This window comes from Bacillus rossius, chromosome 5, assembly GCF_032445375.1.
Source record: "Bacillus rossius redtenbacheri isolate Brsri chromosome 5, Brsri_v3, whole genome shotgun sequence".
Taxonomy (NCBI): Eukaryota; Metazoa; Arthropoda; class Insecta; order Phasmatodea; family Bacillidae; genus Bacillus; species Bacillus rossius.
Genome location: NC_086333.1, coordinates 14,888,265 through 14,915,883, shown reverse-complemented (window position 1 = coordinate 14,915,883; position 27,619 = coordinate 14,888,265). Strand labels below are relative to the sequence as shown.

General features: G+C 37.7%; 1 protein-coding gene across 12 annotated transcripts in view; it reads right to left on the bottom strand.

Annotated features, from left to right (window-relative positions):
- LOC134531601 (proton channel OtopLc) overlaps positions 1-27,619 on the bottom strand; it is a 620,588-nt gene that overhangs the window by 120,223 nt on the left and 472,746 nt on the right. For 7 of the 12 annotated variants that reach the window (XM_063367335.1, XM_063367337.1, XM_063367336.1 and 4 more), the window contains one exon: positions 19,940-20,302. The exons of the other annotated variants lie outside the window; for them this stretch is intronic. In XM_063367335.1, the coding sequence (XP_063223405.1) occupies positions 19,940-20,302 (363 nt within the window). The remainder of the gene's footprint in view (positions 1-19,939; positions 20,303-27,619) is intronic. 12 annotated transcript variants of the gene reach the window in all.

Here is a 27,619-nt window from a genome sequence, read left to right as displayed (position 1 = left end):
TAAGTAATTATTTTTATTATGTTATTTTCTGCACTCTGTAGTACTTACATCGTATGTTGTAGGCCTACGTATTACTATTAACGGAAATTTAATAAAGCCTGCTATTATATCTGGCTTGTCATAAATGTAATTTATTGTAAGTGAATGCACTAGGCCTACACATATAATTAGACAGCGGTTTCATTAATTGCCATTTCGCTTAACAAAGTTATTTCTGCAATCTGGCCTTCATTTTATTGGTGGGCTGGAATTGCAGCGCAAAATAATTGAAATAAATCTTGTCCTTTACCGCAGAGAAGGTACAAGTCTTCGAGTTGTGTTGTACTAAGCATAAGCATCATTTGTATTTCTATTTAAATTAGTTTTTCTTATGCTGAATTATGGTAGTAACCAAGTATGTTTGATTTGGAGAGTTTGACAAAACCTAATTCCATCCATTATATGACAATAAAGGAAACACATTAAATGATGATTTATTAGATTACATGTGTATAGTTATGTAGTGGTAGCAATTTAAATAATGAAAATAAACATTAAATGTGCACTACAAAGGATAATATTGAGAATCTGCTCAAAAAATTACTAGAAATTTTAGAGTATTATTGCACAAAAACATGGGCTGAATTGTAATGATGTAACATCACAGGCACTGTTCACACAGACACTTATTAGGAAATCATTAGGATTTAAATTTAAGTTTTCTTTTAAAACTTTGCTTAAAATGTGTTATTATACAATGTCATGGGCCTCTTTGCATTAACCAGACACCATTAAATTGATTATTAGGAATGTAAATAGCATGTTAAGAAATTCCCAGTGAAGAAGTATTCCTGCTTAATAAGTTTGAAAAAAAAAATGCATAGGTTGCAATACCAATTTGTCCATTTTAAGATGCTTTTAGTTTTGAAATTTATCATTGGCATCAGAAACTTTTTTTTTTTTTTCTGTTTGCATGGTAATTTAAAAATAAATAATGTAACAACTTAGTGTCTACATGTTTAAAAATCTCACATACATGTCATAATTGACCTGAAACAAGTTAAAAATAATTGTTTTTTCTTCTTTTTTTTCCAGCAAAAATCTCCAAAAACATCTGCATAGAGAGTCAGTTAAAAGTTTCATGTATTGTATATATTATTTATATATATATATATATATATATATATATAGTTTTTTTATTAAAGTCTACTTCTCAGACTATGTTGTTATTTGTTATTGAAAATACCCCTTTGCATCTTTGCCTCTATTGTTAAGTATTCAAATGGAAAGAACCTGGTTTGACCTGGTGTGGCTTTCTGATTATGGTTATACATGGTTCTTAACTTACTTCAGGTGCATTCTTGGCTGGTTTCATAACATAGATCATAGAAGTTACAATCCAAAACCCTATTGTCTGTTTGAATAAGTTTCTCTATCTCTAATGACTTCATTGTTGACGAGTTAGGCCAAACTAGCTACCTTCTATTTTGTACAAAGTATAACTCGCCATTCATATTATTTTAAAATTTTGTACTGCATATTACAAAATTATTTATATTATTTGTTTACAATAAATTTGTGATCTCATTTGAATATAGTTTGTGTGGAAGTACTGTTGTGTTAATATTATTTTGTGTATTTACTTTGAAAATTTGGATTTTAGAGACCCTATATACTATTGCCATATTGTATTTGTTGTTTTATCCTTAGGCTATTTAGTCAATTTGGTAGTATTAAAATACAAATATAAAACCTAGCTTAATCCACGAACTTTAGGTAGATTAACATGCTATCTATAGAAAAAATTAAGGAAACCAGATTTTTTATGGACTGCCACTATTGTATCTTCAGCAAGTCACTGGCCACTCAATGTTAGGGCAGCTGGATCAATTTGAGCTCTTGTCTGATACAATAAGTCTTTCAATTAGGGAAAGTGACATTGCAATGTTAAAGAGTATTTCTCATTGCACATTTGTTTCATTCCCATTTATATTCCACTACTACACCACCATCTCACTTCATTTAGGCTGGTCAGACAAGTTTTTTGTTTAGTGAGGACAGCCGATTCTAGTCCAGTCTCATTTATGTTGAGCTTGTGTGAAATGGAAAACAATATGTCGATTATAAAGCTATATGATGAAATTGTATTAAGACTGCATTGTTTCATATTTAGACCCTCTGTAAATTAGTATATGTGTGTTTAAGAAGAAAAATACATTAATTATAACATAAAATTGTTACATGTCTTTTGAGGGTTTTCAAGCGCACATTTTTTTCTTGCAAATGTCCAAAAAACAAGCACCAGCCATATATACTTACTATAGCATTAAATAAGGAGAAAAGTACATCACAATACGAGCACAGGTCAAGTCTCATGGCTGTTCATTATGTTAATACCGGTTTCCTGTGCAACATACAAGTAGGAATTTTCTATTATAATATGTTAGTGTATTGTATATAGGTATATTATTTTTTTATTTCTATAACATTTGTTTGAGGTTGAATGCGATTTTTTTTCTTGTGTGTATCAAGTATTTTTTAAGTTAATGTAATACCACATGATTATCTAGACCACTGATACCGTACACAATAACAGTGTCGTGATTTTTGAGAATGTCAACATCTGGAATGCAATAGAAAACCATACCCAAATTCTCAAGACATTGTTCAAATACAGATAAAGACATCGATGGACAAGTGCTCATTTATGATACTCAAAAACAAACTTGAAGTGGCCATAACACATTGGGTTGTGAAAATTATATTTTAAAATGCTCAGTAATCATGTCTCATATGCAAGTGGGGTTTGGTTGTTATGGATTAAGTAAATATTAGCATACTTTCTGTGCTGAGCATAAGGAGATCACATCCAGATAGCTTGGGGAGCCTCAATTTAATTTATTCATTACAAGATGACATTGTCATTGTATTTAATAATGGAACCTTTGTGCATTCGCTTGTCCCTTTTTCCCCATGTACTGATGTAGATGCATGCCTGCCTGCCACTATATCACATTCAAATTCCCCATTAAAATAAAATGCAATGGACAGGAACCATGGACACCAATGCTGGGCTACCTATTACATTCATATAAGTTTCATTCACTTTGCAAGCATACTGAAGACTTATTTAAATTTTACTTTTATAACCATAATTTGTTTTTAGAATAATAAAATAGTTTGTAAAATTAATGTTAGGCAAGTCTGGTACGCTGACCTGGGAAAACATCTGATGTCTTTATTAATTAAATTATTTCTTTAACTTGGTTCATATATATATATATATAAATTATAAATTAAGCTCAGTAGGGTGGAGAATATGGTTTCATTAATTTACCTGAATTGTTGGATTTTGTCGGCAGGCCTTTTTAATCTTACATTAGAAATTATAAGTAAATTTTTAATTATTGTACAAGCCAAATTATTAAGTAATATAATCAATTATCATTACATTAAAAATGACAAAAATTTACATTCTATGCCCTACCAGAGCACATCTTTAAAATAATTTCAAACAAAATAATATTACAATATCTATTTTTTTATATAATCAAAAAATGACACATTACTATGGACAAGCAAAACTTGACGAAAACAAGAAGATACGAACAAGATCATATCAATCCACCGATTAACATTTTCTAAGGGTGTGGTCAAGGGGCATTATGCAAAAAGTGATCAAGAGGAAGTGTACGAGGGAATGCTGTGATGAATTGGAACACAGTCACTGCACTTCACTGCAACTAGCTGACCAATGCAGCTGTAACATTATGGTATCTGTTAAAGTGCAATACTCTTTTAAATTATAAATATACCCTCAGTCATCCTAATTTCCAGAGGTATTTTGGGTCACATGATACATTTTATATGTATTTCAGAACATTTATGGAAATATTTCGGTTAAATGTTTCAGAAATATTGATGGGACATTAGTGGAAACATTTCAGAAACATTACCATTTGATGTTGCAGGGAGGTTTCATTGAAACATTTCAGAAACATTACCATTTGATGTTGCAGGGAGGTTTCATTGAAATATTTCACAGGGCGGACATTTTGACGTTTCTGAAATATATCCGAGATGTTTCAGGTAGGTTGCGAAATGTTTCAAACATGTTACAATGTTTCAAAAGTTATATTTCTGAAACATATCTGTAACATTTTGTGCTGTATGGGAATTCAGCTCAAACAGGCTAGCGAACAGCATGTAGAATCTGTAACTGAAGAATGTCAACGAATCATCAAGGAAGCTACGGCTGTTACGAAACGAAACAGTTTCTTAGGGAAAGTCTTAGTGGAATGCGCTTTCAATTGCCACCCAAAATTCAAGCCAACCACCTTCGATGGCCAACTGTCGTGGGCAATTTATAGGCAACAGTTTAAGACAGATGCAGATGTGAATGGTTGGAGTGATAAAGAGAAGGCTACACCACAAGTGTTAGTCCTGCGAGGATCACCACTCAAGCTGCTGCAGACCATATCAGTTCCAGACCAGAGGAAATATTCAGTGTAAGTGGAAGCCCTAGAACTGAGGTATGGCGACCGACTCATGGTTGAGGTGTACCAGACTGCATTCAAGACACGTCAACCAAAATCCTCGGAAACCCTTCAGGAGTTTGAGGCTGACATCGAGAGACTTGTGCACTTTGACTACCCAGAAGCTCCTGCAGAGTTTAGAGAGCAGACAGCTAATAATGAATAGTGAACTGGTAGATGGACACAGGGATGCAGAGGCCCAGAAAACTCTTCTTTTAGCCCACCACAAGAAGAGTTGAGATGCCCTGGTTCTTGCCTAGAGATATAATTGGCGTACAATGAATCAACAACATCAATTCAAGAAGACTAGCATTATAACCATACTATGGAGGAAACACTAATGCCACCAACAACAAAGGGGATTTTCACCGGTACTTTGAAGAAGCTGCTGAACAGTACTCAAGGCTTGAAATTCCGGAGGACAGGAGGTTGCCCACAGTGCTTTGACTGCCAAGAACTAGGACATATTCAGTGGGACTGCCCGACACGAAAGAAAATCCCACAGCGAGAAGAGCAACCGGAAAACGAGCAGTAGCTAGTGTGAAGGGTCATAATAATCAAGCTTTGTGGAAACAATAGCGCCTAAGTATTACCTGTATCATTACTCCATATAGGAAAATACAGAATGTTACTCAATTAATGGGTCAACAGCAGACCATGCTTACTTACTGTTGACCCTGGTGCATCGGCATCTATAGTTTGTGCAGCCATTGTAAATAAGGACCAGATGAGAAAGACAACACTTATATACAAACTGAAAACAGCAACTAGAGAAACATAACCTTTGCATGGACAGCTGGATTTGAAGGTAAGATAAGGACTTGGAATTTTCGTGGACATTTATTGTTGCTAATATTACTAAGGAGATAAGCTTGAAAAAGGACACCACGAATAAATATGGATCGGTTCTTGACATGTAAGGTCAGGCATTGCGAATTTGAGTGAAAGAGGTAGCATTTTTACTTTCAAAGAATTAGAAGTGCCCATATTCAATATAGTATTCTATAAAACTGTTTTAATTCCAGCTAATCACGAGCAGATAATATAGCCCGAAAACAAGAAGACCCTAGGGACAACATAACCTGCATTTTCGAGGCATATATAACAACAGAACTGAAGAGATTTCTGATCGGCTGCAGCATTATCAAGGTTGTGCTAGTAAGGGTAGCCAACCTCAATTAAAATATTAAGGCTTTGAAGGAGGGCGAACCAATAGCTAACTGTGATCCAGTCCTTCGGTTAGCCAGCAAGAAGCTACTCCACATCACAAGTACACTCTACCACCCCAGAGGACTTTATTAGATCAGTTATTACAGAAATCTGAGAAGAAACTTTCCCCTGGAGAAGCAGAAGAAATTACTGTACATCTACGAAAAAACCAGAATATATTTACCCTGAGGGAAACTGACCTTGGAAAAAGGCTTAGTTTACCACCTTATTAACACAGGAAATAAAAAAACCAATACAGAATTCCCCACTGCGACTGCCTTTGGCAATGCAAGAATAGGACAAGAAGATAATTTCAGATACGATGAAGAGTGGGGTAATATAGTCATCAGCTAATTCCTTGCCATTGCAGTCATTCTGTTAGCAAAGAAAGGTGGAAAATTAAGGTTCTGTGTGGAGTAATGGAAGCTGAATAGCATCATAAAAAACAGATACAATGGAGACACTTGTTGGCACTGATTGGTTCTCGGCACTGGACTCAAAGAGTGGTTACTGGCATGTGGAGTTTCACCCAGAGGACAAGGAGAAGACTGTTTTTTTTCAACAGAAAGTGGATTGTTGCAGTAAACTTTGCTGCCATTTGGATTATGTAAAGCTACTGCGACTTTTGACAGATTTATGAAACTTTTTTTTTGTGGCTTGGCATGGAAAAATCATGGTATATCTGAATGGCATTATTGTGGCGGGAAATACAGTGAAGGAGTATCTACAAACTCTCCAGGAAATTTATAACAGCTTGGCAAGGCACAACTTAAATTAAGCCCTAAGAAGCGCTTCTTGTTCGAAGATGATTTAAAATTCTAGTTCATGTGGTATCAAAATAGGGAGTACTCACAGCCCCTGCGAAGATCCAGTCTTTAAAAAGTGCCTTGACTTGCACATAAACATGAAGTAAGGAGTTTTCTAGGAGTTTGTACCTACTATGTGTGCTTTGTGCTAGGGTTTGCAGCTAATGGTAGGCCACTGCATCATTTGACACAGAAAAGAGAGTTTTGGTGAACTTCTGGATATGAGGCTGCCTTTTAGAAAATTAAGAAGGCATTATTTTATAGCCCATACTTGCATACCCACATGAGCATAGAGCATGTATTCTTGACACAGATGCAAGCAGAAACAGAATGAGCACTGTACTTTTTTAGGTTAGGATGGAAGAAAATGTGACATCGGGTACTACAGAAAAACTTTACCTAAGTCCGAACATAACTATTGCATCACCAGAAGAGAACTTCTAGTTGTAGTTAAGTCCCTGCAGTATATCCACAAGTATTTATATGGAATAAAATTTCTTGTACACACTGATCATGATACACTTAAGTGGCTGTTGTAGTTCAAGGAGCCAGAGGGTCAACTTTCAAGGTGGCACGAGCAGATACAGCAGTATGAGCACTGGATCGAACATGCAATAAAGACTATAACCATTTCAAAAAGGCAGATAATAATAAGTCCATTGTAGGCTGGTTAGGGAGGGAAAAAAGATCCATCATGGCATGAGAAGTCCAGTGAAAGAAGGTCTATGAAAGTTTAATAGGCACAAAGGTATTCTTTAAAAATGGTGGATGAGTTGGGTTATTGAAGAGGGCATTGGAAAGTCAAAATGGGAAAATGTTTACTACGCAGCCAATCCTCCCAAAAAGCCTAGTTCCAGAAGTGCTGAAAGAAATGCATGATGGGATCTCAGGTGGCTATCTAAGAGTTAATCAAACTCTAACCATGATTTGTCTGCGGCACTACTGGTTGAGTTGCTGTCAGAATGTAGAATCTTGGAGTTAACAAATAAGGGGCCACAGTACGCTAGTCGTGGAAAATTGAGATGCTACAATGTTGGAGTCCCATTTGAGATATTGCTGGGCCATTCCATAAGACTAAAGATGGTAACCGGTATGTCCTGATGGTCGTTGATTTTTTCAGTAAGTTGCCAGAGGCTTATGCTCTTCCTAACCAAGAAGTACCATCTTGGAATATTCAATAATAAACAATCTCGTTTTCAGATTTTGAGTGCCAATGGATCTGCACTCATATCAAGGCTTCAACTTTCAAACGACTATATTTCAGAAGGTGTTTCGATTACTGGGAATAAAGAAAACAAGTACTACAGGTGTTCATCCTTAGTCGTATGCAATGGTGAAATGGTTCAAAAGGACACTATAATATATATTTTTCTTTATCGTTCAGTAATGCAACTGAATGAAGCTAGATACACTTTATATCGCTGAATATAGTACCTTAAATGGTTAAAAAAAGAAAGTTTACATAAAAAATATTTAAATAAATATATATTCTGTTTGCATGGCTAAATAAACTATTCCACAATCATGTGTCACATTCAGAACAGTTTCGTTCATAACTGAATGCACTAGTTTTGTTACATATTCAGAAAATGGTTGTTTTAAAACATCATATTGTAGTATCTTTTTATTAAAATCTACTATAAAAAAATAAGTCGGGTTTTCCTTCCTGACGCTATAACTCCAGAACGCACGAACCGATTTCCACGGTTTTGCAGTCGTTGGAAAGGTCTCGGGCTCCGTGAGGTTTATATAAAAGAAAATTCAGGAAAAATTCAGGACAAACCAACATTTTAAGTAGATGGCGCCGGTGCGTGATACATTGTTTGACAGCTACTCATTATTCTCTGCTCAGTTAATTTCATGTGACAAACCGGTATTGTGTTCACTGTGAAATTGTGAAAAAGAAGAAAAAAAAAGTTATTCGTTTCCTAACATTTCAATTGGAAACCATCAAATCAACTACTCATTGTTCTCTCATTGTTCTCTGCTCAGTTAATTTCATGTGACAAACCGGTATTGTGTTAACTGTGAAATTGTGAAAAAAAAGAAAAAAAAATAAGTTATACGTTTCCTAACATTTCAATTGGAAACCATCAAATCAACTACTCATTAGGTTTGTTTGACTCGAGGTCTCTTTTTGACCTGTCAACTCTCGGGGCGCCCTTTTCCGGAAGCAGTATGGTGGATGGTCGTTTTACTCGCGGGGGCAAGTTGCTCTCAGGTCACTCAGGTCATGCTCTCGATGCTCCTCCTCTCGAGGAAGAGTTGCGAGGGCAAGTCGTCTGCTGGTTGTTTTGGCGCGACTTTGACGATGGAGTCAATATGTTATCAAGCTACATTTGGTGATGACTGTAGTATTTTAATAGATGACGACATTGAAGCGGAAAAACATTACAATATAACTTATTCGGCGTCCTTTATTTAACAATCAAAAGATTTGCAATAGTTTCCTAGTACAGGTTAGCTTATGCATACCACAGGCGGTTTAAAGTCAAAAAGCAATAATTATATATATATTTTTTTACCTTTATCAAGCTCTCTCATAATTTGTAGTCCAATATATGGTAAATCAATAGCTACTTCATCTTCAGATGAATCTTCCATTTCCAAACAAATTTCTCACGATGTCTGCTATATTTTCCGCCATAATTGTTTTACAACAAATCGCGTTTTCTTCGTGTATTAAAAGTTACCGACTCTTTTTGCCCTCAGGTCAACTTGCTCCCAACTATTTCAACTCCCGAGGAGCAGGAGAGACCTCGAGTCAAACAAACCTATTGTTCTCTGCCCAGTTAATTTCATGTGACAAACCGGTATTGTGTTTACTGTGAAATTGTGAAAAAAAAGTAAAAAAAAACATATAACGTATATTGTGCAAATTTTTAATAAAATTTCAACAGCAGGCATTTGTCTTTAAGGTCGTAAGTTGAACTGTGTAAATTATGTGGATCGTGCATTTGAGGTTAAATTCACCACTCTGTCCATAGCCCAAAATGCCTAGAGGACGACGTGCCAACATCGGCCGCCGCACAAGACATGCAAGCCAGCAACAAGTGTATTCACAGAACTTAAGCGAAGAAAGACAAAATATAATAAGAGAAAATGCCCGATTGATACAACGCGTGAGCACACGAAGATCATTGGCATCATACAATCGCTTGGCATTCCAATATGATCCCACTGCGAATTACAGTGATGATGAAAATTTAGATATTGGACCAATGGCGACTATATGCCGATATTGCAATGCGTTAAAGTTCAAAAGAGAAACGGCTGGATTGTGCTGCGCAAGTGGAAAAGTCAAACTGGATCCATTACTTACACCACCACAGCCACTGAAACCATTGTTCGATGGAAGTGATCCCGATTCCAGCCATTTTCTTCAACACATCCTTGAATACAATAACTGCTTTCGCATGAATTCCTTTGGAGCTAATATCATTCGAGAAGGCGGCTTCATGCCGACTTGCAAGGTAAAGTATCACTCACACCAACACAATGAATTGCAATACATAACAACTACATATACACCACACACTACACCATCACACGATCAGAAGTTACACCGTATTCTTAAACAAATGATTGTTTGCAATTACAGATACAAGGACAAATATATCATTTGCATGGTTCAATGGTGCCAACACCAGATGAACCGCATCAATTTCTGCAAATATATTTCATTTCGTCGATGGTGGATCAGCTGAATGTGCGGTGCAATATACAGGGAACACAACAGTTAAAGAGACGAATTATTGAACAGTTGCAAGCATTTTTTCACGCTAATAATGCTGTGGTTAATATGTTCAAAACAGCATTGGAACGAATGCCATCGGATACGCACAAATTTGTCATAAGAGCGGATTGTACCCCAACAGGTGAACATGTGCGAAGATTCAATGCACCCACCGTTAATGATGTTGCTGCAATTATTGTTTGACTTCAAACGATTGCAATTTCCAGTTCGCCTTGCGTTCGCAATGACAATTAACAAGTCGCAAGGCCAATCGCTTAGTGTTTGCGGAATAAATTTAGAAAATCATTGTTTTTCACATGGGCAGTTATACGTTGCGTGTTCACGAGTTGGGAAACCAACCGCTTTGTTTGTGTTAACGTCAGACCAAAAAACAAAAAATGTGGTTTACCAAAGAGCACTTTGGATTCAATTTCATTTACTTAGAGAAGTTCAACTAAATAACACTTAATTTTTGTAATCGAAATGAATTCATTACTGTTGTGAAATGAAATAAAAATTTTCCTTTTCAAATATAAAACAAAAAAAAATGTTCTTCATCTTTTAATCACCAAACGAAATGTTACATAAAACAAAGCCATTTGGTGGCGAAACGGAGTTCGCCGGGTTTGCTAGTATGCCTATAATTTTTAATTGATTCATGGGAGTTAAAAATAACATAGGTGCTCGAACTCGCATGGTCCTCAAGCACCAAGGTCTCCCTCCAGAGTGATGACCCGGGCAGGTCTGGGTCCCACTAACATCTAGACCGGGCGTAGGGCGGGGTGCTACAGCATTGTTACGAACGTGAGCAAGGCCGGGACACGTGCAGGTGCAGAGTTGGCTGGCGGGTGCCACAACATGATATGCACTGCGCGCGCCTGGAAGATAACAAGGATTGTCGATTTCCCCCCTCCTTCCCACCAGTCCCCGCGCGGCGCCTTGCCTTTGACACGTAACAAACCTGACAGCTGCGGAGTTACGCAAGTCGCCGACACGTGTTTCGAGAGATTTCTGCCGTCGTGTCGGCGCGCAATGACGCGACTGGCCCCGGCCGCGCTCGTGAGTTCCAGAAATGGCGGCTGATATATAAAAAGAGGATGTCGGTCTCAGCAGGAGAGTTCAGAGTGAGTAGAGAGAGTTCAGGCGGGAGCTTTCCCGCGGCGGAGTTTCCGGGGCGATAGTGGCGCGGGTGCGGCAGAGTGGCGAAGTCCTTGGACGAAGGTTCCAGGGCAGGGAGTGAGTGAGTGAGTGAGTGAGTGAAGTCGGGAGTTTTCCCGCGGCGGAGTTCCGAGCGAAGTTCCGAGCAAGGCGTCGAGTGGATCCTCGGCGAAGGTAAGTGCGTCAGCGGCGGCGGAGTGTGGCGACGGAGTCCCGCGGCGGAGATCCACGAGGGGTGCTGCGGCGAGAGTTGCGCCAGAGGTGCGGCCCGGCGAGGTGTGTGGATTGTAAAAACGAGTGACTAGGGAAGCAACATTATCTTTAAGTGCAATTGATTATTTGCCATTTTGGATGATTATTTGTAAGTGACATAAGTAGTGGCTATCAATAAAACTGTGTGTGTAATAAAATCTTTAATTGGGCTATCCTTTACGAACCCGCGGTAAATCGTAACAGTATTGTGCGTCACGATTGGGGGGGGGGGGGGTCGTGAGGAAGGTGAGCGACCATGTTATGATTGTCACGAGAGGAGAGTGTACGAGGGAGAAGAGGGAGGCAAACGAAAAAAAAATTACATTCACTCCAGTTGCAAGCACACTCAGTTGTCAGTCGGTATATCGATCGCTGCCTCGTGTTTCAAACAGTGGTTCGTTCAACTACTCATGGATATGCGTTGAGTGAGGCATTACTACATGTATCTTTAGTGCTAAATGAATAATTAATATGAAGAGATTTATGCTTATCACATTTTATGTGCGTAATAATTACAAATATTTTATGTTCATAATTTTAACAAATATTTGAATTAAAAATAACTTACATGTATTTTATATTTAGAGCTATATATATTATGTACATAGTTTTAAAATTTTAGGTATTTCAACTGTAATCAACATTTTAAAACATTTAATCCTTTTTACTGGCTTACGGCAAAAAGTCTCGTGGAAATAATAAAAAGTTAGTTATTTTCAAAATAGTATTGGAAACAATATATACATATATATGTATATATATATATATATTGATTAGTCATATTGGAAGAATGTTAATTTTAAGCGTACTATAATTTCTGTACACTTTTATCGTATGTTACTTGTTGATATTTTGCTGCATGTTTTTCTTGGGCCCTGAAGACTGTGGTGTATGACTTAGATTTTTGTCTGATAGTATAAAGTTTTTTTCCCAAGTTTCTTCTCTAAGTTTCTTTTATAGGAAATTATATACATAGCTCATTATTAACCAATTGCTTGGTTTGGACTACATTCTTAAATATCACAATACCAACTTAAATATTTAAATACTAAATATTTTAATGATATTTAATGCAGATTTTTTTTTGATTTTTTTTAATTTTGGCTATTAGCCACTTACTATTCTTATTAAATAAAAAATATATTTTGTCACCTATCATTTTTACAAGCAAATATATGTTACGAGTTAAAGACAGCTACACTATTGTAATATTCTCTTCCTATCTATCATATAAACCATTAAAATTATTTTTAACTTGTAATTTTCACAGGCAAAATCTATTATAGTATTTTAGTTACTTAAAAATAACTAAACTTTAAATAATCTTATTGTAATACCATATACTATTGTTTAAAAATATTTTTTTTTCACTTTTGTACTTGCTCGAGAAACTAATATTTTCTTAAAGATAGAAATATTGTAAATATTCTTTTTCTAACAGATATGTACACTGTTATAATATGTTTTGCTTATGATAATTGAAGCAAGTTAATTACATATTATCTTTAACCTAGAATATCTTACACTATCTAGTATATTATAATTTTTCATCTCTACAATGTAAACGTCCACAAAAAATTATCTTATACATTAAAAAATGTATTTTGTATATATTCTTGATACTAGGAGATTATTAAACAGTAAAAGTAATACAATTTTCTCACTTTACAGGTTTTGACATTTCATATAGCGTACATGTTTCCCACTGTAAAAGCTATCTAGGATTACACATGAATATTTATAGGAAAAACACAACTGGATATCCAGCCAGAAACTCTCATAGAAAACTAAGATTTTGTGATCCTTGGTTGCAAGAAGAAATACGTCATTGAAAAATTGTGCTAGAACATCAGTATTGAAAATAGAGGTTTAGTTAGTGGTTGAGTTCTATTTTCATATTTTCCTTGAGTAATTATGCCAGTCTCTTCTTAAAACAAGCATGCAATGTTTAATTAGAAAAAGCCACAAAGAAGTGCCTAATGATTAGTTGTGGCCAGGAGTCAAAGGTTTGTTGCTACTCTCTTTAACTACCCTGAAGGCAGTCAAGCTGGACTCTGTATTTTCAGGCAGGCAAATTGATTCCAGAATAAGAAATGGTACTGAAAGAAAATATTCCATTATCGAACGATTACTCTCTGTGTGCCAGGCACCATTTCTGGCTTCAGTCAGCAAGATAATGCTCACTTAAAAATTTTTTTTAACCTTCTATGTGCAGTTTACCAAGGATGATGCAGTTGGACCATCCATCAATGAAATTTTCACTCAACCACCATGTATCACTGACGATAGTTTAAACCCCCAACTGTTGCAATTGTCCAGCTAAACCTTAATGCCTCTGTGCAGCAATATCATTATGTAAATGTGTTGGCCATTAGTACGAGTGGCGATACAAAGCACCTAAATTTGTCGATATAAAGAAAAGTCATAAGTTTTGTACTTTCAATTATTGCACCAACATTGTGACTGGTATCTTCAATTCCTTAGTTGTGTAGATAAGTTTAACACCTACGTTGTTTTGTGTCGATGACAGTTGACTGTTTACTCAGAGTTCCCAACGGATGAGAAGTTGCTTGAATTCACTATCATATTCGAACAGGTCAAAATGAGATTTATAGCATATTTTTATAGATATGAATTTAAAAATAATATTTTTCTATTACCCGGAATTTATTACCATCACAATAGAGGATTAGCAAATGCTTTCTGCATGTATCATTATTTAAGTGTGTTTCTATTATTATTTTTATATTATGTACACGCACTTTCTAGGGAAGAACTGTGTAGATGACATAGTTTCCACCTTGATTGAGATGATAAGTTGGGTTTGTTTGTGTATTAAACTGACGACAACCATCGGAGATGCCTCTGCTCGAATAGGCTGTTACACTGCATCGGCGCTTCGCTATGGTGTGTATTCGCGCAGAGCAGTGCACCGGAAGGGAACACACCTAGTGCATCGCAATGCAGCATGTAGCAAAGTGCAGTGCAGTGAACAGTGGCGCGTGCGAAAATCGACCAGGGTTCACCGAAATAAATAATGTTTAATTGATAAGGGACATTGTAATAAAACTAATTATGATATTCCTGAAAGTTTCATATGACTACGGTTATAATGCGGTAAACTCTCTTTTTAGCATGACTCTGCCCGGGCGAACAGGCATCCCACGTTTCGCGCGAACACGAACCCCTTGCGGCACGCTGCCAGTAGGGGCTCGTGTCAGTCGTCTGTCAGCCAGCACCGGGGCTGGACGCGCTCGCGACCACCAAGCCCATCGCCGCCGTTAGCTCATCTCAGCCATCAGCCCTCACTTTACCACTGCATGCATACCAACCTCCGTGGCCCAAACACCCACTATTCGTGACATGTGTGAGGGCTTCCCGCGCCCCTTGAGACAGTCCATGTAGCCCTTTTTTCTATGTTAAGTCCACGGAGTAACCTGCTAAATGTTTAGAGCATGTTCAGCAGGACACATATGTTATGTATTATTATAGTTTTGTTTGTGCATGCATTAAGTTGGTAATGATAAGCATGTCATTAATATCATGGGTATTGTTATGTTTCTTCGCACAGCCCTTCGAGCGGGCCATAGCTTAGGCCCTTTAAGGTTCTTTCACTAAAATTTTCGACATAATGTATCACGTGCAATCAGGTTTCACGAGTGCTTATCGTTCCTCATAGACAACCATGCAGCATAGGTCATCGCACCATCAGACACGTGAATAGTCAGCATGAACCGGAACAGGCCATGCATAATACGAAAGCGCCTGTATGAGGGTCATGCAACCAATAAACCTACTCTTGCTAGAGTATCCTTGTTATACATAGTAGCGTAGCACTCTGGGGGGCTCAAAACACACTTAGGAACCTCTGCTGGGAGTCGAATTACTGCCCACCAGCCACGTGGTGACATCATACTCTGAGGAACTATAGTCTCGAATATCCTGTAGACTAGCATTCATGGTTTGTGTAAACTTCTAAGTTGGCGATGACAAGCATGGCTGGCCAGTCAAACACCTTGCCATATTTGTAAAACGTTGCCGGATGACAAGTCAGTGATGGACCACAACCACCTGATAGGGAAGATTCGGGACTATGTGCATTCTAAGTGTAATTTGGCATTTACACTTCAGAAAAACCAGATAGCTGCTACAATGTCCATTGTATGATGAAACCTTAGTTGCTCTTTAAAATGCATGGCTTACCAATTCCTCCCATATGGAGAATAGCAGCGAGTTAAGGTTCTGGGTGTAACTCTTGAAACCTACATACCGATACATACAAAGTACCTACTGATTGACAGTCAATATGCACAAGGAGGTACATGTTCTTTTCACTACAATTTTATTAAAAATTTTATCATTCATTTTGGAAGTTCTGGCCTGTTATCTCTCGCCAGTTTAGTTGAGCTTAACTTAAGTATATTTTCCAGATAACTGGACACACAGAAAAAGGTGTTCCCTTATGACTTTGTTTAGTCGATGAACCAAATGCCTACTACCTTTTTGGTCCCTTGGGAGGCTTTTCCTTACAGAGAATGATGTAAGTGATGTGGATTGTGCTTACACAAGATATGCATGGAATGTTTTCTATTGCAATATACTAGGCACCAGCCCTACAGTACTTGATGGTAGACACATGTGTTATAGGAGACATATCTGAGAACTTTTGTTTAGTTTGCATTCAATCATATAATTATGATCCGGTTCACTACAATACATCCCCATAGTTTGCTTGTATGACCTTTTGAACAAGTCTAAGGTGCATCTGGAATTTGCCACAGGTCTAGATATTTATCTCTTCTTGGAGAACACAGTGTATGGGGGCATTTCCGATCTCGAACATCACTATGCAAATCATAATAAACATTACAAGAACATATATGACTCCAGACACCCGGCATTATACAGCTGCTATTTCAACATTAAATCTCTTAATGGGCACACAATTTTGGGTAAGCTTCTGGCTAGTAATTTCCAGTGGGTAAACAAAGCACAATATGCTTAATTTTTGTTCAGTCATATGAGGAAAAAGAAAATCAGTTCAATCCATGTTAAAAATGTATTTTGTAGGGTGCTTCAATCTCCCTGTCGGGAATGCAATGTTCATTTCGCTAAGCAAATTGAGTCCATCCATGGTATGGCAGAATTGGTAGGCTATATGACATTCAAGGCTAGGCAGATTGTCGTAATAATCTAGTCCTAAATGAATTATATAAATTTTTTGATAACCTTAATTAAGTATGGTATTCCAAATTGTTCGGGTAAGGTAGCGAATAAGCACTGCCTTCTTGGGATACAACTGTAACCTAACTCACGGGTTGTATTCCAGAACATGTCCAAACCGAATCCCAGAAAGGAAACAAATCGGCAACCATTTTATAAAATTTGCTCTGTGTGAGGTTAAAAACTGGTTTCAATACATTATACAGATGTTTTGCAAGTATTGATACTATTGTTATGACAAAAATACTAGAGATGGAGCACTACTGCACAAAAATATAACGGGTTTTTCAAATTTTAAGTAATTCTAAATTTGCTATTATTTCTTGTTACGACCATTAAAGTGAACTAAATAATTATCAGAACAGTTTCGATATCATACAGATTCGTTTGGCACAACAACACACTTGGTGCGTCCCTTGATGATCACAAAAATGACTATATACGAGTTAATGACACCAGACACGGGTCCGCCATCTAGAAGAAATCAATGCTAAAGTGAGCTCTGCGCATGTGCGGAATTTGTGAAACATTCGGCAATGGACAGGACACAAAGATACAAAATATGTTCCCTTAAAATAAGGGACTGGCAGTGTCCTATCGTGCACAGGAATATGGATAGGTTACATATGTAGCATATTCAACACCTAAAACCTTAGTTCTCTGTCTTGGAATATCTGCCTAAGCCTCTCCACACTAATGTAGCCATCTTAGATTTGTAAAAATTCCATCTCTACAACTTTCATTATAAATACCATACCTGCAGGCTAAATTTTCTTCCTCCCTTCTGCACCTTCTCTATTCAGATACCGATTCACTTGTTTATCATATCATTTGTCAAGATGTGTCTGTTCTTATTTTCCCTGATTTGGCTTCGTGATGTGACACATCAAAGTATGCACAGCGTAACAATCAAGGGTATGAGGAATGATGAGTTTGGAGGGCGGACCATCATGGAGTACAACGGAACTTTCTTTCCCTGGACCTTTATTCGCTCGATGCGTTATTTATGTTGCAGCCATAGATGACTGTAATTGTTGTTGCTGACTGGGGTCGATGTCGGCTTCCCCTGTTCTCGGAAGTGGAGAATACTTTTTCTGGTAAGGTTATGTGTGTTTGTGTGTGAGAGAGGGATATATATATATATATATATACACACCCTTTCCAATGTATATAATCCCTCCTCCACTGCCATTCACACCTGATGTGAAAAGAAACCTTTATTTGTGTATGTTATGTTACAGTCTCCCTCTGCTGACACCAATATAACCCTCGAATGGGTTGCCACATATCACTGAGATAAAAGCCATGTTTTCTTCTCCCAACATTATCACATTTTCCCATTACAAGAAAAAATAACACTGTTCTCCTAGGGGGATTGTAGGAAAACATTAGTGTTCCTCATTCCTTCACCCCCCCCCCCTCCCCTCGGTCGAACATCTACATTAAGTAACAAAATTATGTCTTTTTTCTTATCTGTTTTGGCTAATGTATGTTGTTTTAATATTCAGAAGATGAAGTTTATTTGTGTACAGTACTGTATACAATAAAAATATAATTTATATCAGATATTTGCTATTTTTGATTTCTCAATCCATCCTTAGTTTTCTGGTTTTAAGGTTAAAAACTTAAAATTTTTAATAAATATGACTATACTGCAGTGGAACAACGAGAACTGCACAGAGGCCTACACAGTATTCGACAATATATTTAAAAACTTGTTTTCAGATTCCTGCTGGAACCTACCTTCAATATTTCTGCCAAGATGTCCGCCAAAACTTTAATATCCTCATATTCAACTTCCACTAACTCCCACATATTCATTAAAACACCCAAATGAGGTATTTTGATCTCAAACATTATATATGTAATACCTTATTCACTTCTGTGATACTCAAGAGTGTTGGTAGCATTGCAGTTCGAACACTCGCTTTTCAACCTCGAAATCACTTTCTGTGCTCATGGTTTGAGGCTCACATGCAGCACTCATGCTTTTAATAAATACCTAAAATCAATAACATGCAGTGATAGTGTTACTGCCCAACAACAGACTGAATAACATACCAATGACACTTACTACAGAACAAAAGAAACAGAAATGACGTCACCCAAATCGACCAAAGATACACAATAATGCTGCTTAGCACCTATCATCGGAACAATGCACGGTAGGTTGATGGGTTGGGAGGGCCTACACAATCTCAAAAAATAATTAATATGTAATCTATTAATGCCTTAAGAGCATTGTGGAGGTGAAGGGAGGTGAGTAATTAATAAAAACTGACATTAATGGGGGAGGAGGGGTAACTTTTTGACACCAATTGTTAGGGTGATGAAGGATAGGAGGGTGATTGGGTGACTAATAATGACTGCTGAGTTTTTAATTTTCCTATTGTTCACTCTAGCACATAAATGATCACATTACTAGTGTAAGGACTATTCTTTCTTATTTTTGGTAATTTTTTATAAATGTACATATTGTTTTCTTTGTGAAATTAGATATTCAAATTATATACAACATCTAAATTTGAATAAAATGTATGATTTATAAATAGCTTATTTTAAATAATTTTTATGTCCTATAAACATTTTTAAAACATTATTGAAGACAAATTTGCAAAAATAAAATGAAGTTCATATTTTCTCTCTCTCCCCTTAAGCTTTATAAAAGCATAAGCCACGCATGTGCATACCCGATGAAGATCCTAATGAGGGGAGGGCGAGGAACAAAGTGTGAACAAGTAACTTATGGGCTAATGGGAATACAGGGGTAACACAACGATATCGGTGGTATTCCCAATCTTCATTGCTACGGCGCAAACTGTTTACTCATTTAAAGCTGGCCTGATTGTGCCTAATATGTTGACCGACCAAGTTTATAAATATAATCTTGAACATCCGATTGCTGATATGCTTTGAGGATTGTCTGTATTCACCCAAACATACATAAATTACTAGTCCTGTGCAAAGTACATGCATGCTTCTACAATGTTGATGAGATAGAACAACGGCCTACCACACACATGCTCATGCAGTATAGTTACCCGGCCAGTAATCCTTGTAATCAGGCACGCCGGGAAAGAGGAAGGGCGAGGCGGGGGTGGTGGTGGGGGTGATGGTGGTGGTAGGGGTGATGGTGGTGGTAGGGGTGATGGTGGTGGTGGTGGGGAGTGAGGTGGTGGGGAAGGAAGTAGTGGTGGTGGTTGTGGTGGTAGTGGTGGTGGTGCTGTGTGTGGCCGGCAGGGTGGCAGCAGCGAGGCGCGTCACCAGCCACGTGGCGCGAGCCACCGCCTGGGTCGTGGCAGCCCTGAGCGAGGCAGTAGTTGTGGTAGCAGCGGTGGCGCTGGTTGGTGCAGTCTGAGCCGCCACCTTCACAAGCTCGTGGCTTGGGAAAAGACGCAAACTCTCTAGATAGAAAAAGAAACCCTGGTCTGAGATTCTGTTCGTAATGCTTTCTATTTTTTTTTTTTAGTGATGCTACATGACTTGGAGATTACAAACGTTGTCATCCAAAATCTACTTAATAAATTAATAAATTGGCTCTAACTCACACTGTTTGATTATGTTTAAACTTTGACAGAATGCTGTCAGATGTCTTAAAGGAAGCTGTGCAGAATTTAAATGGCATAAATAAATGGTTAAGGCACCAGAGCCAGGTGCGTAGATGGCTGTGGCCAACACAGAAGTGATATAAGTAGATTCTGTCAAGTTTAATGTACTACAGCTGTGCACTTTAGGAAGCCAAAGTACACAATTTTGGCATTTTAAAGCATCTGTTTGTGGAGAATGCCAACATGTGTTATTTAAAGATCTGGATTTGGTAGTGTTTTAACAGTTGGATTCTAAAGTTATTGGAAATATGTTATACTCAAAATTTTAGTTATAATTTGACTCCATTTGTTTAATATATTATTCCCGAGAATTTACGTTTCGCTAGTTTATACATCACATACCTGGCTAAGCTATGCTGTCGTAGCAACGTATGTAATATTATATTTTTTATATATTAACTTAACTTATGAACAAAACATTATTTTACTTATTTTTTGAAGAAATATTTTTGAACAGGTATCCCCCAGTTTTATTTTAATAAGGATCAAGGAAAAGAGCTAATTTTTAACTTTATTGATGTTCAAATCCTATCGCGGATCCTTTATCTAGAATCCTGCAGAAGCACTTTCATGCTGCTATATATATATATATATATTTATATATATATATATGTGTGTGTATACACACACACTCATTAATTTTAAATGTGTGTTTAATTTTTTATCTCCGTTTCGGTGCAGACCGAGCCATATTAGTAAAGCTATGCCCAAAACAAACTTATGTAATACAATTATTTTTATTCTGTGGTATTCTGCAATAAAATGTCTATACTAATAATTATTATTGTAGTTATTTACATAGATAAAATGCCTATTTGTTTTGCTATATATATTTTAAGCACATCAATTTTACTTACTTAAATTTAACAAGAGCGTTATGCATTTTAAACCCAGTAAATGTAATGTAATTATTGTACTTAGTACTGTCATATTAGGTATGAAATATTCTACCTCACTCTTCGCTGGTGGGTAAGTTACCTATAATTTCTTTTTCCGTGGATTCAGTTGGTGCAGCGAAGATTTAGTAGTATATCAAACAGTTTAACTTATGACCATTCACTGCAAAAAGTAAGAAAATTTCAAAATTATAAAAATTTATATTCCTGTGTTCATGATTCGAGTTGTAAAGTAGATGTTACAAAAATTTTATTGTCACGGTGCATAATTAATATAAATTAAAATTTTATAAGATATCGAGTTGTTTCGTTCCCTCGCACAGTTCCGACGCGTTGTTTTCAACACCTGGGCTCGGTATGTAGGTTTCTGCTGCGCTTGTAGGCGCGTGCACGTCGCTAAGTTCTCTGTGGCGTGTGGCGTGGTGTCTGCTCGCGGCGCGGCCGGCCGTGTGAGGCTGTTGCGTCACCACTTTCCGGGAGGTTCGGAGTGCATTGGCCGGCCCAGTTCGTGCACCTGAGCTGGTAGTTCCTAGCATGCGCGCGACTGGAAGTGCACTCATGTGTCGCATCAGGAACGCGAGGCCTGGCAGAGCGGAAAGACTCGTGTTGTAACCACTGCTGTTTTTTGTGCCATCTTGCTGATGCATTTTAGAGTTCTGTGGTAGCAATGGAGAGTCGGTGAAATATACTAGCCACCAAGGGAAGGACCAGGGCTGCTTGCCTCCAGACTTCCCTGATGAGCGCGAGTGACAGGTGACGACTCCATCAAGCCGGGTTTGGTAAGGTAGTAGCTGCAACAAGGTCATTTCAACTTAATGATGGGCCACAGTCCGATGTCCTGGGTGAGCGTGAGTTTTCCAGTTTTATTTTAATCATTTTTACATTGTTTGTTATTTAACAAAAAAATATATATTGTTTTGCGATGGAATAATTACTCTCTGTTGGCTAGTTGGTTTGCGGAAAACAATGTTGATAGTTGGTACTCTGTGCTAAGAAGCCATTTGCATGGTTTATTTCTTTCTTGCCTAAATTTTTTTTAAAGAACTTAATGAAACGATCACATAAACTAATAAGTTACTAAATATGTATCTAAAAATAAATGGAAAATTAGTGATGTTTTTGTATATTAGTGTAAACGAATGCAGGTATGGATAAAGAACTAACTACCTAATTAATTGATATAGTACTTATTTATACATCGAAAGGTATTAAATCATTAGTTTTTTTTTATTTTAATAAAAGTAAAATAATTGTAGTCGAAAAACATTTATTTTTCTGCTGAAACCCTTCAACCACTTCCTTCCTGTGTAGGGAGAATGCTGCATTCCTGAGTACCTTAAAAAATGCTCTAACGATGTGCACTGAACATTTTTAAAAGAAGTAAAGTTGCTTGTTTTCTGATACTTTTCAAATTTCAGTTGACATTGTATCTCCTGTGATAGTGAAGCCCATTCCCCACCCCGTCAGTACTTTTTGCTGCTGGCGGAAAGCACCCTCCAACCGGCCCGCACGAGTCCAAACAATAAGTGTCAACATGCAAGTAACTATCAGTGCCATGTGTTGTTCGTCCCTATTTATCCTCTTAATTTCCTCGTTTAATTAATATTGCCAAGTGTGTTTTCTAATGCAAATTAGACTGTCTTAATGAATGGAGTAGTTATGAGAAGAACAGACAGTCTCCATTTTGACTTGCAACACCGGATGTAGATGCTGATAACGCGCTCCGTCACTTCGAATCCCAGAGGTCTCAAGTTTAAACTGTGGCGAACTTCCCCTCCCATCGTCTACTCATCTAACCTTTCCCTTCGCCGTCTCAAGCCGCACACCCTTTCCCTTCCGACTTCGGACATCGTCGTGTCTCGTCGGTCACGCATGGACACATGTTGACAAGTGCCATGTGTTTTGATGGTGACGTGCCCGAGACGTGACACAAGTGGACCTTCTTTGTCGGCGCCCGAGATACCTCGTGTAGACGGTGCAGCAACGTGAGCCGGTAGTTCTGAACACGCAAGATTTTATCCGCAAACTGAAGGGATGGTCCACCAGCCACAAGTCGTGTCGAATTCCCAACGGAGTTGGTGGGAGTTTAGCGAGGAGTGGTCTCGACGAAATGGACTGAATAACTGCATCAAATATAATTCCCAGCGTGAAACGCCAAGGCCAAAACACTACAGGCATTATGAATATCGTGTTCACGGCATGACGGTGTGTGGCGCGAGGTCGTGTCACGGACTGAGCCGTTTCGAGAAGGGGGAGGGGGGGGGGTTGACCAAGTTCTGGCATCTCCACTGCATGGACTGACGCGCACTCGAAGAATGGACAGTGAGTGAGAAATTTAAATTTATATTGTGTATGGAGCACCATGACAGAGGTATTGTTGATGACTGCGGCAAGCCACAGCTACTTAGCAGGACTCCGTCCTTTCCGACACAACGACGAACCATGAACCATCCATTTCACTCAGCGCATGCACAGCACCTATCGACATCACCTGCCAATCACGTGGAAATACTCCCTCCTGAAACAGCCATCGCCCTCCCTGCCTCTGTTCTATGATCACATGCCATAATACCGAAGCCCATCTCACCCACACTGCACATGACGTCATGTCGACTCGTCGTCGATGCGCACCACGAAGTAACGACAACCTCCGGGCCTTGCGATTTGGTCACCGCCTGGGTTTATGGTGCTGTGTCCATCTGGTGTCGCTTTACCAGCCCGTAGAAACCACACAACCACTCTCGAGTACAGCTACGCCACCACAGAGCCTGGGTTTGCTGCACTGCCAGTGCTGAAGAGAAGTAGTGGCCAGTTGGCAGTTGACGCATAACGAGCCCCACCATCAGGCTTCGTGAAGCCACCTCCGGGTCTCGTGATGAAAGCTTCACTGTACCTTTTTCTGTGGCCAGAGATATTCTGGTGGTAGGAAGTTATTTTAATCAACAGGTAGACAGACTGGAACAATGATTTAAAAGGCTGCAACAGGCAAATATATCTGTTAAATCTTCCAAATGTACATTTGGCTATTTTTGATACTGAGGTCCTGGGACATTCAGTAAACAGCAAAGGAATTAGGTCACGTCCAGAAAAAGCTAGTGCAGTCAAGGAATTTCTTCAGCCCTAAAATAAACAGGGAGTTAGAAGTTTTCTAGAACTTGCTTTGTTTCATTGAAAATTCATACCAATATTCCGCCAGATGAGTGCGAAACCTATGTAGAATTTTTTAAAAGATAAATAACAATTTTTTGGGGAGAGATAATCAAAGAGAGGGCATTTAAAATTTTAAGGAAAAATTAATGACAGCCCTAGATATTTCACATTTTCATAATAAATTACCAATCGAAGTACACACTAGTTCTAGCAACTCAGGTATAGGGGATACATTGTTAGAAGAGATAGATAAGAAAACTACAACCTATTACATATGCTAGTCGCACTTTGACCTTGGTGAAACAAGCTATTACATCACAAATATTGAGTGTTTAGTCTTCATTTATGCTTTGGACCAGTTTAGGTCTTACATTTACCTTAAACCATTTAAAATTACAGATTATCACACCGTGTGTTATCCCAGGGTGGTTGACTAGGTGGGCCTTAAAGTTAATGGAGTATTATTATACAGTTTGTTAGCAGTAAGGAATCGCATGGTAATATGGAAAGTTTGAGTCATAATGCAATTAGTACTGGAACCCTAAGTGATAAAGACAAATCCTTGGAATTTTCATTATGCAGCATATTACTTTGGCTATGTTACAACAGTCGGACCCCAGTTAAAAACCATTGATAAATAATGCTAGGAATCAACAAAAAATTAAGTCTACAGATTAAAAATATTTCTTTGGTTCATGATGCATTGTTCCAAATATAATTAAAATCTGTATTGTAAGGAAAATATCTTAGTACTACCTGAATGTTTAAAACCATAAGGCCTGAGTAAATGTCAAAATAATCCTACCTTTGGTGAACATATAGGTGTGACGTGCACTTTTAAAAAATTTTCCCATTATTATTACATGATAAATTCTGCTAAATAAATCCAAGTCTATATAAATAGTTGAAGAGATTGCTAAAGAAAGACAGGTGTTCCACAAAATAAAGCTGGTCTTCACAAACATTACCTGTATATAAACTATTTGAATGTTTTCCTAAAACATTTGGCAATAAATACTAAGTGTGTGGAAACAAAAGCCTCCCCTATGAGCAATGTCACAGAGGTAGCAAATTTCTTGTTTGAATATATTTAATGTCATTATTCAGAACCTCGCTCTATCCATATTGATAGAGGAAAGGCATTGAGCTCCAAGGTTATAATAGAACTTTTAAGATAAATAGATATGTACTACCTTCAGGAACCGACAGTTAGGTTTGAAATGCAGAGCATGGACAGGACACATGGATTTGGGCCGAGGCCTACTTATGAAGTGTCTTAGAGGTCGCAAGGTGCAGGGGCTTGCTAATTTTGGAAATGTAACTGTTGCAATATTCGTTATAACTGCTATCATAAAATTCGTTTTTTTAATTCAAGAAAATAAAAAAAGGTTATAATTCATAAAAAAAAATAATAAAATTTAAATGAAAAAATTTCCACCATTTTGAAAATTGTCTGCAATCTTGAAAATCCATATTTATTATCCAAAATTACAGGAAAAAATTTAAAAATTACCTAATTAAAAATAATTATTCACATTTTAACAAAATTTTAATTTAAAAATGCACCAATGTCATGGAGTCCTCGTTTCAAACCTAGCAAGGGCAAAATAAAAATGGCGATGGACCCTTCCTCCTTGGAAGCCACCAACAGACTGACCTCCGACCACTAATGCCAAGATATATATCACACACATTCGCTATCTTGTTTTCGTCTGCTGGAGGCCACCATATTGTTTTTGTCTGCTAGAATGCGCTACGACCATGTTAGTTTAATTGTTACCCGGTGAGTGCAGTACTAATTTATCAATGTAGCGTTTGCCATCTTGAAAATCCGTAATTAATTAGCTAGAAAACCTTTCAAAATTTCCAAATTTATAAAAAAAATTACAATCAATATACTGATTGCTTCGACTGATTACTGTCCTTGGTTCGATATTTCATCGATGCAGAAACTTAATTTTATGTAAAAAAATATTTATTTCAATAAATATGGTGGAAGGTTCCTATAAAAGACATAAATTTTCTAGTACCAGCCTCCAGTAAGCCGTTGATGACATGGCCACTATCTTAGAAATTTGTAATTATGAAGCTAGAAATTTGGAAAACACTCCTCTGAAATTTGGTATTTTCAGTTTTCGAGCTTACTTCATTAAATATATATTGGTGAGCGGACGTTTCGGCAAAGAACTTAGGATGCTGTAAGTATAATACTCTGCACTATTTTTACTCATGGCAATGGTTTACATGCTGGCATTGTGTCATTGTGCTTCCTTTAACTGCTTGCGCTCATTCTTGGAAGCGTAGACTGTCCTCACTATACCACTTGTAGAACCGATGAGGCCACCGAGAGCACTCAAAAAAGAAGGGGCAGAATCCTCCAAAAATATTTTTGTTGAGTGTCTGTCTTTTTTGCTTGCCTTTTTGCACGCCTGCTCCAGTCTCGCTCTAGTTCTTGCATATACTGGCTCGGCAAGCATACATTCCTAAATTGGTCTTGGCCTTCATGATTTTGAATATGCCTCACACCACGATTTTTTTCTCTTATTCCTTCGTATGACGATTTACTTATAACTTCGGCTTCCTGTGCCAACATCTCGTCAGATAGGCGTATTGATTCCAGATACTACTTGCTGAGAGAAAAGGTAATTTCGTGCTGCTTGCAATTTTCTTCAAGAGAATTAATGCCCACGTCACCGCGAGCTAACCTTTTCGCTAGTTTCGTTCCTGGAGCGCAGAATCTGTAGCCGGGAATGTGTAACTCGATAGACAGATTATATATAAGAGAGTTTACGAGTCCTGCACCGATGTGTTTGATGTTCTTACCTTTTCGAGTCATTAAGGACAAATGAACTAAAAGTATAAATGTATTTTCTTTTATACAATTTCACCAGTACAATGCAAATCGTTAAACATGAAGTGTGTTTGCCCATGCGCATAACGCAAGATGATGTATCCAGTGCGCGCGAATCACGACATGGCTCGTTATTGCCTTGTACTGTACAATGCATTATGGCAGGCCCGTAAAAATGTGGGAAAATGTGTGTTCTACTGAGTTTTCTGGAAGAAT